The sequence below is a fragment of the Carlito syrichta genome, unplaced genomic scaffold, assembly GCF_000164805.1.
Source record: "Carlito syrichta isolate Samal-C Ts95f unplaced genomic scaffold, Tarsius_syrichta-2.0.1 Scaffold287310, whole genome shotgun sequence".
Lineage (NCBI taxonomy): Eukaryota > Metazoa > Chordata > Mammalia > Primates > Tarsiidae > Carlito > Carlito syrichta.
This window is the reverse complement of record NW_007231406.1, coordinates 76,723-92,454: the sequence shown is the minus strand read 5'-3', so window position 1 is coordinate 92,454 and position 15,732 is coordinate 76,723. Positions and strand designations below refer to the sequence as shown.

The 15,732-nt window shown below is 36.4% G+C and overlaps 1 protein-coding gene across 1 annotated transcript in view; it reads right to left on the bottom strand.

The window, feature by feature from the left end:
• Positions 1-15,732, bottom strand: part of LOC103254672 (leucine-rich repeat-containing protein 1) — a 101,532-nt gene that overhangs the window by 33,175 nt on the left and 52,625 nt on the right. Inside the window, exons 4-5 of the mRNA XM_008052693.2 lie at positions 10,229-10,307; positions 6,781-6,870 (exon numbers count right to left, since the gene is read on the bottom strand). Coding sequence (XP_008050884.2) covers positions 6,781-6,870; positions 10,229-10,307 — 169 coding nt within the window. The remainder of the gene's footprint in view (positions 1-6,780; positions 6,871-10,228; positions 10,308-15,732) is intronic.

Below are 15,732 nucleotides of genomic sequence, written 5' to 3'. Positions count from 1 at the left end.
TAATTTTTCTAACTAGAATTCTATTAACAGACATTTCGCCCTTGAGTTTTAATTTCTGTGTAATACTGCTGGAACAACTTCCTCCTCTTCTTGAAAAAACACGATTTGCCATACCACTACCACACTCCTCCCCCGCACCCCCAGTCAACTCCTACTATTCCTACCACCAAAGGAAGGTGGGGGTTGGGGAAAACACCTCATAAGCTCCTGCAGGAAATGAGTGCATGAAATATTTCTTCTTGGCACACCCTTACTCAATGTTCTACACAGTTCATGAGAGTAGGGACAAAAGTTACACTCTTTTGTAAGTCAGAATGTAGGCCAACTGTATTTTTAGGATTCTATTTCAGGGACTTGAATGAGTGGTTACTTTAAGGAATTCACATCTGTTCTCTACTATGTTTTAAAAACCATTTTTAATCCACTTGGATTTCTTTTCCATTTAGCGGCCAAAATCATTACGAAAATGAAGAATAAAATAAGTGAAGACCGACCAAGCAAACAAATGGCAGCATACAGTAAAATCATTAAAATATAAATTCTGCAAACACTGATGGCTACAATATTTGATTGAGAAAAACAATATTGATGGGAACAAGGGAAGTTGCTTATACATTCATAATGGTTCTGCTCTTTCAACACCAAATTAGTATTTAAGAAATCTTTGTTTACAAATTTCCTTATGATGCCTTTACTGTGGAAAACTTTTTAAAACAAATGTTTACTTTTGGTTTTGAAGCAATAAATATGTTAAAGTAACTACGAAGCCTCAGCAAAAAGAGCATTAAATATGGTAATAGTTTTATAAAAGAAGACTTACTTCTCTTAGACAGTATGCACTTCTAAACAATACAGGTAAGCAGTCCAGCAGTAGGCCTTGTGAGCCAGGGTCATGTGGCTCACTTAGTTCAAGCTCACTCAAATTAAGGTCATCATTCCCAAAGGCAGCAGACACAAAATCAAACCCACACACTCTAGTTCAATCTGCCAGAGAACCTAGGGCCTACTCACTTGCTCTACTTCTATCAGCAAGTTGTCATAATTAAATGTTCATTGATAATATCTATTTAGTGACCGATAGCTGTTTTGGATGCTATACTAGTTCGTTACATATATTCCTTCACCTCTAAGAATGCTGTTTTTGAAGGAGATCATTTAATTAAACAGGGAGTAGGAATATTTAGGTTAACTTCTTTTTTAAGGGTATTAGCTTCATTAATGGCAAAGAATATGGACTCTTGAGAGTTACCACAAGTAAAGACAGCAGTGTGTTTCCAGAGACACACAGAGGCTTCCTAGATTCTCAAAATGTTCCATCCATTGCCACCAGGGCTTTTGTGTTCTCCCAACCTTCCCTCTTACTCTATATCTCTTGAGCATTTTAAAAACTCTAACCATGTGCACCTGCCTGATCACCAGGTGCAAGTAACTAGACAATATGTTAGCAAGAATAAACTATATCAGTTTACCAGGTATAAGTAGCACCATCTTTCAACAGTACCAGGCTTCAAAATTGCCTAAGGTCCATTATATTTTTTATAAGATATAATTCACAAACTATAAAAATCACCTTTTGAAAGTATAAAATTCAGTGGTGTTTAGTAGATTTATTCACAAGGTATATGAACATCACCACTATCTAACCCAGAACATTTTTCATCTCTCCCCCAAAAAGTTTATATCCATTAGAAGTGACTAACATCTTCCCCTACCCTCCAGTCTCTGGCAACCAATAATTTAATTTCTGTCTTGATGGATTTGACTATAATAAACATTTCATACAAATTGAATCACACGATATTTGATCATTTGTGCCTGGCTTCTTTTACTTAACACGTTTTCAAGGTTCATCCATGTTGTAACATATTGCAGTACTACATTTCTTTTTATGGCAGGATAATATTCCATTGTGTAGATATGCCACATTCTGTTTATCCATTTACCTACTGATGAAAATTCTACTAGTTTCTACCTTCTTGCTCATATGAATAATGCCAATAATAATACTACTATAAACATTCACGTACACATATTTGTATAGGTATAAGTTTTCGATTCTTTGGGGTATATATAAATAAGAGAAGAATTGCTGGGTCATATTGCTGGGTCATGCCCCAGTTTTTGAAAGAGGATTTGTTCAAACTGTTTTACAAATGAGCTATACCATTTTACATTCCCACCAACAACCTATGAGGGTTTCAATTTCTCCGCATTCTCACCAACACTTGCATCTACTCCTAAGATAGATACACGTGCACGCCTTCCTCTCCCTCCACTGCTGCCCTTCCATGCCAACTAACTTCTGCAATGATATATATAGTCATTCACTTAATTTCACCCCAACTTACTCTAAAAGGGATTTACAGAAATCTTTTAAAATATGCAGAAATCTTGAAAATATGCAGAAAGGTTTATGAAACAAAGTTAGAGCCATGAAAGGGCGGAAGAAATTAATGTGCTCATTGTGAGAAGTATGCAGCACCCTCAAGGAAGAAACTAAGTTCAAACGCCAGCTCTATTGCCCACCAGGACACACACCTGGGCAGATCACTTATCTCCACTTCACAAAGGAAGCTAATGACACTCAGGATGGTTAGGGCTAGCCATAGGAGCAAGGGTGCTGTCATGAGACAGTGCGTGCGTATCAGAGTCCCACCCCACTGCAGTTGTTCTCACTGGTCATCAGAATTAGCTCTAAGCTTTCTGGCAGCAAAGACAGATAAGAAAATGTGAGAAATGTCAGAAATGTTATTTTTTAAAAAGAAACGTACCAGTTCTTTTGATAAGGTATTTTTTTCCCTAAAAATAATTTTTTCTCTCCCTAATGGCTCCTTATATCAGAGAAATTAAGTAACATCAACAGACAATAATTATTCTTCGTTAGAAGGTTTTAGAGCAACAAAAATTGTATTTTTATAGTTGTTTCTTTATAACAACCTTTAATAGAAACTGCAGGACAGGCTAATGTGGTCCTATCACAAAGCTTCCAGAACTTGAACTTAATGTGATATTGGAAGCAAGTGGACCGAAGGAGGCAATACTGTGCGCCTTGTCATGTGTATCTGTTTAGTATGCAAAGACAATGTCAGGGTAAGTACAGGCAAAAAGAGAGTTCACAACCAAGGTTCCTGCAGTATCAGAGTACAAGGTGATCCAGGTACACACTGGTTATATACATACAATTAAATGCTGAACAACTAGACTTCTGTGTATAGACAAAGGACTAAAGTGCTTATTATGTGGAGTGTGAAAGCTAGGTCAGGGAACCTGCAAGTTTGGGACCTATTGCACAGCTTCCAATCATTGGAGAGGGCATGACGGAAGAAGTAGAATACTAATCATGAATGAGAAAACATCTCAGTCAATTTGGAAAGGGAGGAGACTTGTAAAAATTTTAAAAGTTCACCTGAATTAGAATAAGCAGGTTGGAAAATGAATGAATACAATTGTTTTAAAATAAAAATTCGTCAAGTATATGAAAATCCTACAAATGCATGCCACTGATACAGTTAGAACGCTCAGCGAGCCTGCCATACCTGTGACATGGAGCTATATGATAGCAGGTGCTCCTTACATTTTTCACTTTGTATAACGCTATTCCTTGGTTTTACCCACCACCACCATGACTGTCGTCAGTTACCAATTCACCAAAATCAAGGCAACTCATTATCTTATTTTTTAAATTAATCTTTGTTTAATGTATGTATAGCTCATATTTATTTCAATGTTTAACATTAAAGGTATTTGGGGTCTTTTTTTTAGAAGTTTAGTGATGTTTTTGTGACCATATGCTATGGGAATTTAACTCATCTTTATATCAATTAGTCTATGGTAAAATTGTTTCATTATACGTCATTTCACCTAAAAGTCGCAGTTTCTAAGAACCTATCAAAGACTTACTCTAAATAATTGGAAATACTTCAGAATAAAATGAAAATGTTTATTCTTTCAATTTATATGTATTTTTTGCAAACAACTACTGGGTTGTTAGGACATAAATACTAATGAAGATATTTAGACCTAACTACTTAATGAGTGAACTGTTAGATATTTCTAGGAACACTAAGAAAAAAACCACCGAGCCTAAATGGCCCTCAGAATCAACTGTCCTGCAGTGACAGCAGCTAGAAGACTGGAAAACACAGCACTGGGACCACGAGAGCTATATTCCAGTTCCAGCTCTGCCATTAACTCCCAGATACTCTGCAGGTTAACTGCCCTGGGGAGAATCAGATGCATGATGGGAGAAATAGCTGCAGATGCCCCAGCTTTGAGGCCCTGAAAGTCTTCTCATCCTAGATAAAGGCTTTAGCCCTCCCCTGCCCATCTGGGTGCTCCTGCCATCCTGAGGAGGTCCGAGTCTTGAGGAATCCATAGCTTCCCCAGTTGATGCCAAGTATCATGCTAGGTGCTGAGAGGAGAAACATAGGCCCTGTTGTCACAGATGCTCAAAAGGTCAGCACTACCGGGGCTTGCTCATTTGGCCACGTGAGCAGGATTAGTTTATGCAAAAACTCCACTTTAGACTCCACAAAGATAACAGCAAGTATCAATCAATCAAATGGCCATGCCATTTCCTTCCAAATTGTGTTTGGAATATTAAACTGGTGTGCCTTCTTTACAAAACCATTTAATCACTGAGAAATTGTCTTGGTTCTAAATATTTTGTTCATTCACTAAATGCATTCAATGCTCTAAAGAAACCATTTGGGAATCCTTTGAGAAATTAGAGAATCCTTTCCATGAGGAAATTTCATACGCTTCAAATAATGATTTGCTTAAAAGGCAGTGCATACGTGAGATTTCCTCGACAATTCACTATTTCAACTGTTTCAAGTGCCTTTTCCACATTGCCTAACATACCTGAGTTTTATTTCTACTAAGTGCCTGAGTTTTATTTCTACTAAGTGAGAACAGCCTATTATTTGAGCATGCATAAATCTTAAATCCAACTGGAAAAAAATCATACAGTGTCTTGCGATAGTAACAAAACTATTAAAAACCAAGAACAGAAAGCTTTATTTCTCATTTAATTCCACAAACTAGCTTAATAAGAATCAGTTAATTTCAAACTCAATGTGGCATTTTATTTTGTAAACAATCAGTATACATAATGCTATAATAGCAACACAAGCAGATTAAGTCTAAAAACAAAACAAAACATACTACCCTTAATATAGAAAGGGCACACACACAAGAAATCCTGAACACTGACAAAAACAAGTACAGATATTAACAGAAAAAATGGAATGAATATTGTAGTTTATTCTTAAAGTATTAAATAACAGTTTCCTTTACAACAATGGAGTAGAGGGGTAGAGGGGCATATTTTCTCTCAAGGCATTAAATCTTTTTAAAAAGACAAAAAAGCTGGGGGAAGGGAGGGGCAAGGAATCTGGGGCAAGAAGGGATGACCATCTGGGCAGTCACAGGCTGGGAATGAATGGGTGGGGCGATGCCAAGAGAAGTAAATTCCACAGACCCTGAGGTGCAAGAGGAGGACAGGGTCAGTTTGGGTGTTTAAATGGCTACTACATTTAAGGATTTTTAATTATAAATATATGTAACTAGATACAGCAAAAGCAAAGTGTAAGTGCATGAAATCCACAACAGAACACTGTTGTTTCCTCGACAACTGATACCACAAACCCAGCATGTGCTGGGGGCTTCTTGTCTTCTCCTCCTGAGAGTTTAAGGGCCCAATTCTTAATTAGCAAGTCTGCCAGCATAAAGTTAAAACATCAGTGTGTATCTCAGAAAAACACTGACTTGCTGGCTGAAACAAGTCAGTCAGTTGTTTTCTGCCCACTCAGGAGGGAAAGGAGAAGGAAAAAGCTGTCTGTCAAAAACTAGAGCAGACCCCTGGAAAGAGAACTTTTGCAGAACAGGCATGTCAGACAGACTACATTCAACTGCTTAGTGTGGTTCTCAAAGAGCAAGTTTGTGTTTTTTCTTGGAACTTGGGCAGGACAGGTAAACACAAGGAAAATAATTTCTGATGGTAGGGAAACACTGGTCTACCAGGGTAGGTCAGCCCAGTTGGGTTTTCATGTTAAGTGGTTAAGCTTGAGTCACTGCACCAGTCTGATTTAACCTACTGTATGTCCTGGAGAAGTGAAAAGGGGTTGCAAAGATCATTCAACTACTTCTATGTGGGAACGTCTAATAGAACATTTATTAAACAACATATGTTTTCTTCAAAGGATCCTATTTCTTGCCATGGCTGGGTCTTCCATGACCTCTAAATCGGCAACGTGGACACATACCTGTATCATTCCATCCTTCTCTCAGTTTCACTCCTGCTCTCCAATCACACCATTCTCACTCCTTGTTCCCAGACCCACAACTCGCCAACACTGTCAGACGTGGCTTTTCTTTAGGGGCATGTACTTTAAATTTTCTACAGAGTCATTTGCTAGATCTCGAGCATGGTTTAAAACTACTGAGTGGCCGTTTCCTCCAGTGTTTATTAGCCATCTGTATGGCACATACTACTTTGATTAACTACGTTGCAATGTATCAGTTTAAAGACAGCTTCCAAACAAATTAGGTTGTTTTTTTTTAACCAGTAACAAGTAGCAGTACCCCTTTTAATCATTAAAACATGGGAGGCTGCCAAACACGGGAGGCTGGCTATGATCGTTTTTGAAGGTAACATTAAAGAATGAGTAAATGACTTTTTAAGTAGAAAAATAAAAGCTTTAAGAGGGAAGGAGAGTGGAGCTGGGGATATAAATGCCCTTTCACCCTGATACCTTCAAACTTCACATAAAAACTTACTTGCCAATATTCTCAGGCAGAGACTGCAGTGAAATGTCATTTACAGAAAGACACGTTAAATTCTGTAATTCAGGAAAGCTTTCTGGCAACCTAAAACAAAAAAGTTTTATAAATTAAAGAGAAAACATGTGTGCACAGAATATACCATGAATAAATATGATGATTTCTTCTACATGCTGATTGAAATAACCTCCTAAAAATGACATTATATATGGCATGTTTGCCTTTTCTTATATGTAAGACATGTGGGAGAAAACAAAAAATAAACAAAACCAGTCTTCACTGACCTAACAGAAGTACAGGGACATGGTAAATACTTATTGACAGGGTGATCTCAGAAATAATTGAAAAGATATGCAAGCTCTAACAATAAAAGGGGAAAAAAATGTTGTAAAATTATGGAATGCTCTGTGCATAGAGCATTCCATAATAAATTATTGCTGCAGCTAATAGTACCTAAGAGTGAAAATACTTTACTGATTTTCAGAAAACAAAGAGAAAATTTCATCAGCCCATGAGATTATAATAAAACACAGGACAACCGTTCGATAGTGTTTCCTCTTGCAGTTCATAATACCCAGGAGAAAATGACAGACTACTCAAAATTGATTAGCTGACAGCCAATAGCTACTTTCTTAACATTTTTCTTTTAATTCTAGTCAAGGTGTCAATCACTTGAGATAATTATATGGTTTACTATTTTCTACACAAAAGGAGATTTTTTTTACATGTCCTTTAAACTCTACAGAATAACAAGGTTTCAAAATAAAATCATTATTTAAAATTTACAAAGAAAGTTTAGTTTCAATATACAGAGTGGTTACCAGTGTTTAGAGAAGAAGAAAAACCTAACTAATGGCAAAAAGATCTCATTGCACCTAAAATGATAAGGGTCCTTACACATAAATCCACTATACAGACAACAGAGTTACTTTTTTTTTTTAATCAAGAGAGAAATTTCTGTCTTTAGTGACAGTCTGTAGATTTGAATCTTTCATTTTTCTCTTTCTAGCTCCTTTAAAAAAAAAAAGTCCTATGTTACAGTTTGACATTTAATATAAGCTAATTCCAAACTTCAAAACCAAGACCAGGCCCACAAGACCAGGGTATTAACTAGAATGTTCATAATCATTAAAATATGTTCTTAGGAAGAGTCACAGACGCAAGATTTTTACTTATAATTCAAAAGATGCAACTTATCTCTTCTGCCTGAGTTTTTTTAACCAAAAAAGTATATATCATTTTATAATTTTTAAACTAGATAAAATGTTCTTAAACATAAAGAAAATGAATTTTTAAAGAGCTGACTTGCTTTTTTTTTTTTTTTTTAACCAGCTGTGAACATTAAGAGTCAAACCAGTACACAGATGTGATGAGGAAAGACAGACTTGAGGTTAGGAGAAATGAACTATAGTCCAAGTCCCTTGCTCATTTGCTACCTGGTCTTAAAAGGTAAGTTGGCCCGTTTAAGCTTCAGTTTCTCTAGCCATAAAATATGTAGGCCAAGCTAAATAACTTTAAATCTCTTCAACTCACAGATATCTTAATTCTTAAAAAAAAAAAAAAAAAGTACACTTGCCATATTAAAACAACTTTGACCTGACAAATAGGAGGCCAGGAAGAAAAACTGGCAAAGCCTCATACAATTTAGATGTGTTCTACTTGACAGAGTCTTGAGATAATGGTAAAGTCAAATGCCAGCAGGCATTAGAAAAGGAGTATCAAAGAAACAGAAAAGGGAATTAAGCAGGTGAGTTATTAAGAACACTCAACAGCAACATTATGAGTACTTCCCAGCTTGCCAAACCCTAAAAGCTGCCTTCAGCTTAATTCTCAACAAACATTTATTGAACACTTACTTCATTCCAGAAATTATAGTAGGAAAGCACAATAATAAATAATAGAGAAATATAAGTAACTTTCTCAGTCTAGCTGGGGAGTCCTAATCAAAGGAGACCTTAAGAGTAAATATCAAGTGTTATGAAAAAAGTATGCAGAGTATTACGGAAGCCAAGGTCTGTGGGAACTACTCAGGAAAGGCTTCCTGAAAATGAAAGGGCTGGCATTGTTAAGGAGAGAGAGGCATGACGTCAACTAACTATGAACACTTTTTTACAGCAGAGAGAGACACCTGACAGGGAGCTGAGGGTGATGAGGGTGGAGAAAAAGGCCAAGGTCAAATGCAGGTCCAAGGGAAGTTCACACAGCACATCAAGGAGCTCTGACTTTATCACCTAGATAAAGCTTCAGAGCTAAAGTTATAAAGACAGCTATAGATAGAGCTACAGAGAGGTTTTATGAAGAGGACAATTGCATGGAAGATGGTGAGGCCACAGGATAAAACTTGAGGCACAGGATGAGTTAGGAAGTTATTAGGTTACAGTTTACCAGATTCCTATCTTTCAATAGTAAACGTTACAAGTAACTTAATCACTGAAGTTCACTAAAAAACATATTCGCTTCTTGAAAATAATAAGGTATGGGAAAAACAAAACTAAACAAGGTATTCCCCAGCACTCCATCCCCAAAAAGTCCCAAGCAATTTTGAAATGGATGAAAAGAGTTGTAAATTTTAGTTTAAGCACAATTTTCCTAAATCCTCACTCAAAAAAAAGAAAGGGAAAGGACGAGTACCCCTCTTCTGAAGTTGCTTACAGAGTCAAGAAATCTTAGAAACAAACCCACCTGACCCAGGGAGACTTCTAAAACAGACTCCCATGGGCTGTCTGAACTGCCATGCAAGCACAACTCAATTGTTCCAGCAACACAGGTGCCTGGAAGCCAGTGGACTAATGACTAAGCCCAGGGCCATAGGAGAGGCTCACAGCAATACCATTTAGCCATACCTGGGCAACATGCAGTGTCATACCAGGAAGGGAAATGCTGGAATAGGTACTAAAACAGTGACAGGTGGCTTTATTTGGAGGGGTAAACCCAAAGAAATCTCCACAGCTATTGCTGAAGCAAAGAAATAATGACATTGAAAGAATTTTTTTTTTAAAGGAGAGATAGAGGAAAGTTGAGTTAGTAAATATGTTCCATTACTGGATTAAAAAAAAAAAAAAAGACTTCTCCTTGGATAACTGTGGTATAAGCTATCTGGAAGTTCAGAACCCAGTCTTATCCCACAAGACAGGGCAGATCAATAGGGGATTTATAAGCTACTACAGTGTTCACATTCCTTTAGAAATGCACTTCTCATCCTGTTTAGTATACACTGCTGGGCCTCCTCTTCTCCCTACAACAAACTTTTACTGTTTCCATCAATAACATAGAGTCCCTTTCATTGTATACCACTATTTATAAATAAATGTCTGTAAAAGTCAACCATCCTTGATAAAGACAGTGATCCACATAGGTACCTCCAAGATAGGTAACCTGGCTGTATTCTTTGCTTGGCTCTCAAAAAAGATATCCTTAGTATTATGGATAAAAAAGTGAGCAGTACCTCGTCAGCGGGTTTCCGCTGAAGTCAGCTATCTGCAGTGCTTTACAGAACGAGATGCTTTCTGGAATTTCAGAAATATCTGTAGAAGTAAAGAAAACGTCTATCATTTACCACCATTATTAACAGTTTTCATTATTCTCAAGACAGACCAAAGTCACAAGAGAATATCTGGAAATTACTACCTCCATTCAAATATGGCCTGGATTTATAAAGCATTTTTCTACATTTATTTTATAATTGATTTCCTAATAGAAGATATAGTCTCAACAGAAGCACATTAAAGAAAAATATTAATAATAACAAATCTCTAACAACATTACAGCTAGATAGGAGAAATAAATTCTAGTGTTCTATAGCACTGCAAGATTATAGTTAACAGTAACATATTACATAGTTTCAAATAGTTAAAAGAAGGATATTGAATGTTCCCAACACAAACAAATGATAAATGTCTGGGATGGTAGATATGCTAAATTACCTTGATCTGATCTCTATACATTACATGTATGGAAACATCACTATGTACCCCATAAGCATGGAAAATTATTATATGTCAATTAAAAATAAAATAACAGCCACCACTGCCACCACCAAGCCCACTACTCTCTCAATAGTCACTGATGGCATCTGTTGTAATCACCATTAGACTTTTTTCCTTATGTTTTCATATGATTGTATCAGTTCCAGGTATTCTAAAGTAGTATGTTTTAAAATTACGGATTTTCTCCTGATTACAAACATTAATAGTTGAGAAAATACAGAAAAGTATGAAGAAGAAAATAAATACCACCAGTATTCATCACCCCAAAATAATCTTTTATTCTGTTTTTAGTTGTCATGTATAAAGACATGTGCACACACACACAGAGCATGTGTATAAATAGATGCTATTTCACAATATTAGGTTCATGATGATTTTTTTCACTTTACATTATTTTACAAGTTTTTTACCTTTATTTTTCCAAGAAGTCTGCCATTCTTAAGACAGAAAAGCACGTAGCATATATTTTCATGCTTCATTTAACCAGTCCCCTATTGTTGGACATTTAGGTTGTTTCAAAGTTCCTGATGTTATAATTATATCTATGCACATTCCTGATTCTTTTCTTAGGCTAAGTTCCCAGAATTACTGTGGCAAAGGCATTAACATCTGTACAGCACTTGAAAAATATTGCAAAACTGCTTTAGAGAAGGGCAGACTATACCTATTTATACTTTCATAAGCTTGCACAGGACGCCCAATTCAGCGTCTCTCCTCTTTTTTCTTTCTTTTACATTTAAAAAATGCCAATTTTATTGGTAAGAATAGTCCAGCAATTTTTATTTTATATTTATTTTATTACTAATGAGACTAAATATTTTTCTTATATTTACTAACCACTAAATATTGTGACTTCAAAAATAACCCAAACTGTTATTTTAAATGCCTCTTTCTCTTGGTACAAGAACGAATAGCTTTTAGGTCTTTATAAAGTTAGTTCATAGCATTTAATTTCAAGAATACATTTATTTTGGACACATTAACGTTGAGAAGGGCTAAAATAGAAAAAGGTTCTCCTGGGCCCATGCTACTTCTTCCACCAGTTCAACTAATACAAGTTGCGCCAGAATATACTTAATATTTCTAAATTGAGGTGGTAGGGAGAAGGGAGAATTTTTTTTTTAATGGATAACTTGCTTTGACAACCTCAGAGTAATCAGATACTAAATGAAAGCTTTTAGTTCAAATTTAAAAGCATAAAACATTTGACACTGTAGTATCATTCTCTTCACACATTCTCTGCCTTACATGGCCACATAATGGAGTGACAAACACTATGATTCTACTTTTATTAATATAAGATATAGTCTATTCATCTATCTAGCTATCTCTCTCTATAGAGAGAGAAATGGATGGAATATATATATGGAAACTATCTATCTATTATATCTATATATACATATCTATCTCCATGTTGAAGTCATAGTACCACCATGTTTAAAAATGAACATACATAAATCATTACCGCAATAGCACCGCTATTCAGGCAAGTGAGGTAGCAATGTTCTACTGCTTGCCTTGGTCTGAAAAGTGCTAGTCATCCAGGACACTCCATGACAACTCCTCTTCTTGCCACTATTTCAGGTCCTGGAGAGCAGTGTATAAGGTTGAGAAAAGAAGTGTCTCTATCAACACATTAAAGGCCATATGTGACAAACCCACAACCTAACATCATACTGGATGGGAAAAGTTGAAAGTGTTTCTTCTAAGATCTGGACAAGATAAGAGTGTTCACTTTAACCACTTTTACTCAATATAATACTAAAAGTCCTAGTCAGAGAAATTAGGTGAGAGAAAGAAATAAAAGGCATCCAAACTGGAAAGGAAGAAGTTAAAGTATCCTTGTTTGCAGATGACATAATCTTATACACAGAAAACCCTTAAGACGCCATCAAAAAACTATTAGAACTAATAAACAAATTCAGTACAGCTGCAAAAATTAGTTCTATTTACCAAAAGTAAATTATCTGAAAAAGAAATCGATCCCACTTAAAATAGCTACAAAAAATAAAAATAAAATACATAGGAATCAATTTAACGAAGGAGGCAAATATCTCTACAATGAAAACTATAAAACAACGATGAGAGAAATTAAAGAATGCACAAATAAATGGAAAGATGTCCAGTGTTCATGGATTAGAAGAATTAACATTGCTAAAATATCCATACTACTGAAAGCGATCTACAGATTCAATGCAATCCTGCTCAAAATAACAGTGACAGTGCTCACAGAAACAACCCTACAATTCATATGGAACCACAAAAGACTCTGAATAGTCAAAGCAACCTCAGCACTGAGCAAAAAGAACAAAGGTAGAGAAAACGATCTGGCTTCAAAATATACTATAAAGCAATAGTAACCAAAAAAAACATGATACTAGCATAAAAACAGACACACAGACTACTAGAACAGAACAGAGAACCCATATTCACATATTTACAGTCAACTGATTTCAACAAAGGTGCCAAGAAGACACACTGGGGAAAGGACAGTCTCCTCAATAAATAGTGCTGAAAAAATTGTATATCCATATGCAGAAGAATGAAACTAGACAATCATCTCTTACCATTTACAAAAATCTACTCAAAATGAGTTGAAGACTTCAATGTAAGACCCAAATCTATGAAACTACTAGAAGAAAACATAGGAGAAATGCTTCATGAGATTGGCCTGGACAAGAAGTTTTATTGAGTAAGACCTCAAAAGCACAGGCAATAAAAGCAAAAATAGACAAAATGTTATCAAACTAAAAAATTTCTACACAGAAAAAAAGATAATCAATAGAATGAAAAGATAACCCATGAAATAAGAGGAAGTATTTGCAAACTATGAATCTGACAAGGGGTTAATATCCAGGCTATATAAAGAACTCAAACAACTTAGTAGAAAAAAAATTTCATTTTAAAAATGGGCAAAAGATCTGAATGACATTTCTCATAAGAAAACATACAAATGGCTAACAAGTATATGAAAAATGTTCAACATCACTAATCACCAGGGACATGCAAATCAAAACCACAATGAGACATCTTCTTACCCCAGTTAAGATGACTAGTATCAAAAAGACAAAAATTAGCAAATACCAGCAAGAATGCAAGTAAAGGGACTCCTCGTACACTGTTGATGAGATTGTAAATTGGTATGGCCATTATGAAAAACTATGAAGTTTCCTCAAAAAATTCAAAATAGAACTACCATATAAGCCAGCAATCCCACTACTAGGTACACTAGGTATTGAGCCAAAGGAAATGAAATCTGTATGTCAAAAAGATATCTGTGCTCCCATGTTTACTGTAGCACTATTCACAATAACCAAGATGAAATTAACCCAAGTGTTCATCAATGGATGAACAGATTTTTTAAATGTGGTATATTTACACAATGGAATACTATTCAGCCATTAAAAATAATGAATGAAGCCGGGCTCGGTGGCTCAGCCTGTAATCCCACGCCTTTGGGAGGCTGAGGTGAGTGGATTGCCTGAGCCCATGGGTTCGAGACCCGCATGGGCAGGCGAGACCTCATCTCTACAATAAATCAAAAAATTAGCTGGGCATGGTAGCACACGCCTGTAATTCTGGCTACTCGGAAGGCTGAGGCGGAAGGATTGCCGGAGCCCAGTGGGTCGAGGCTGTGGTGGCCGGGAGCGGCCATTGCACTCCAGTCTGGGCGACAGTGAGACTCCAACTCAAAAAAAAAAAAATGAATGAAATTCTGTCTTGTCCATGAAGAACCTGGAGAACATTATGTTAAATGAAATAAGCCAGGTCCAGAAAGACAAAAACTGCATGATGATCTCATTCATAGGTGTAATCTAAAAAAGTTGGTCTCATACAAGTAGTGAACAGAATAGTGGTTAGCAGAAGGTAGGAGTGGCAGAGGAGTAGAGGGGGATGGGGAGAAGGCTAACAGGTACAAAGTTACAGATAGATAAGAGGAATAAGTTATAATGTCCTGTTGCACAGTATACATGTGAACTATTGTTAATCATGATATACTGCATATTTCAAAATAGCTAGAAGAGAGGATTTTGAATGGTCTCACCACAAAGAAATGACAAATGTTTGTGGCAATGGATATGCTAACTACCATGATTTGATCATTGCACATTATATACATGTATTCAAACACCATGCTGTAGCCCATAAATATGTACAACTATTATGCGTCAATTAAAAATAAAACTTTAAAAAAGATACCTTCTAATAAACTGTGGCATTGAGAAAGAAAAAATAAAAGAGGTATCTTTACAAGTACCGAGGAAGAAGATCAAGCCACACATTAGAATACAAATTCTGGCCAGGCATGGTAGCTCACACCTGTAATCCCAGCACTTTGGGAAGCTGAGGCGGGAGGAAGGCTTGAGCCCAGGAGTTCAAGACCAGCCTAGGCAACATAGCAAGGCCTCATCTCTACCAAAAAAACAAAAAAAAATTACCCAAGCATGGTGGTGCATGCCTATAGACCCATCTAGAAGAGAGGATCACCGAGCCCAAGAGATCAAAGCTGTGATGAGTTGTGATTGTGCCACTGCACTCCAGCCAGAGTGACAAAGAGAGACACCTGACTCAAAAAAAAAAATGTAAAAGTAAAATACAAATTCTATAGTGGTTCATTACTCTATCAAAGAAAAAAAAAGATCAAAGAAGCAGAGTATAAAGAAGAAAGGTATGGCAGTTATGTCGAAGTCTTAAATATTACTCGGGGTATCAGAACCTCACGGGGCCAACTGAGGAATCAAATGAATAGTGGCTGTAAGAAACTCTGGTCAGGGTGGGTCTGAACCTCAGGGATCAAGATAACAAGCAACAGCTAGAGAACACAGCTGGACTGTGTTTAGACAGAGCTGACCTAGAGGTTGGGTTTGTAGGAAGGTATTCTCTCCTCAGAGGAAACGTCTCTTGTGCCTAAGCCACAGGCAGCACACAAAACCCAGGTCTCCCGACTCCCAGCACCACAGCT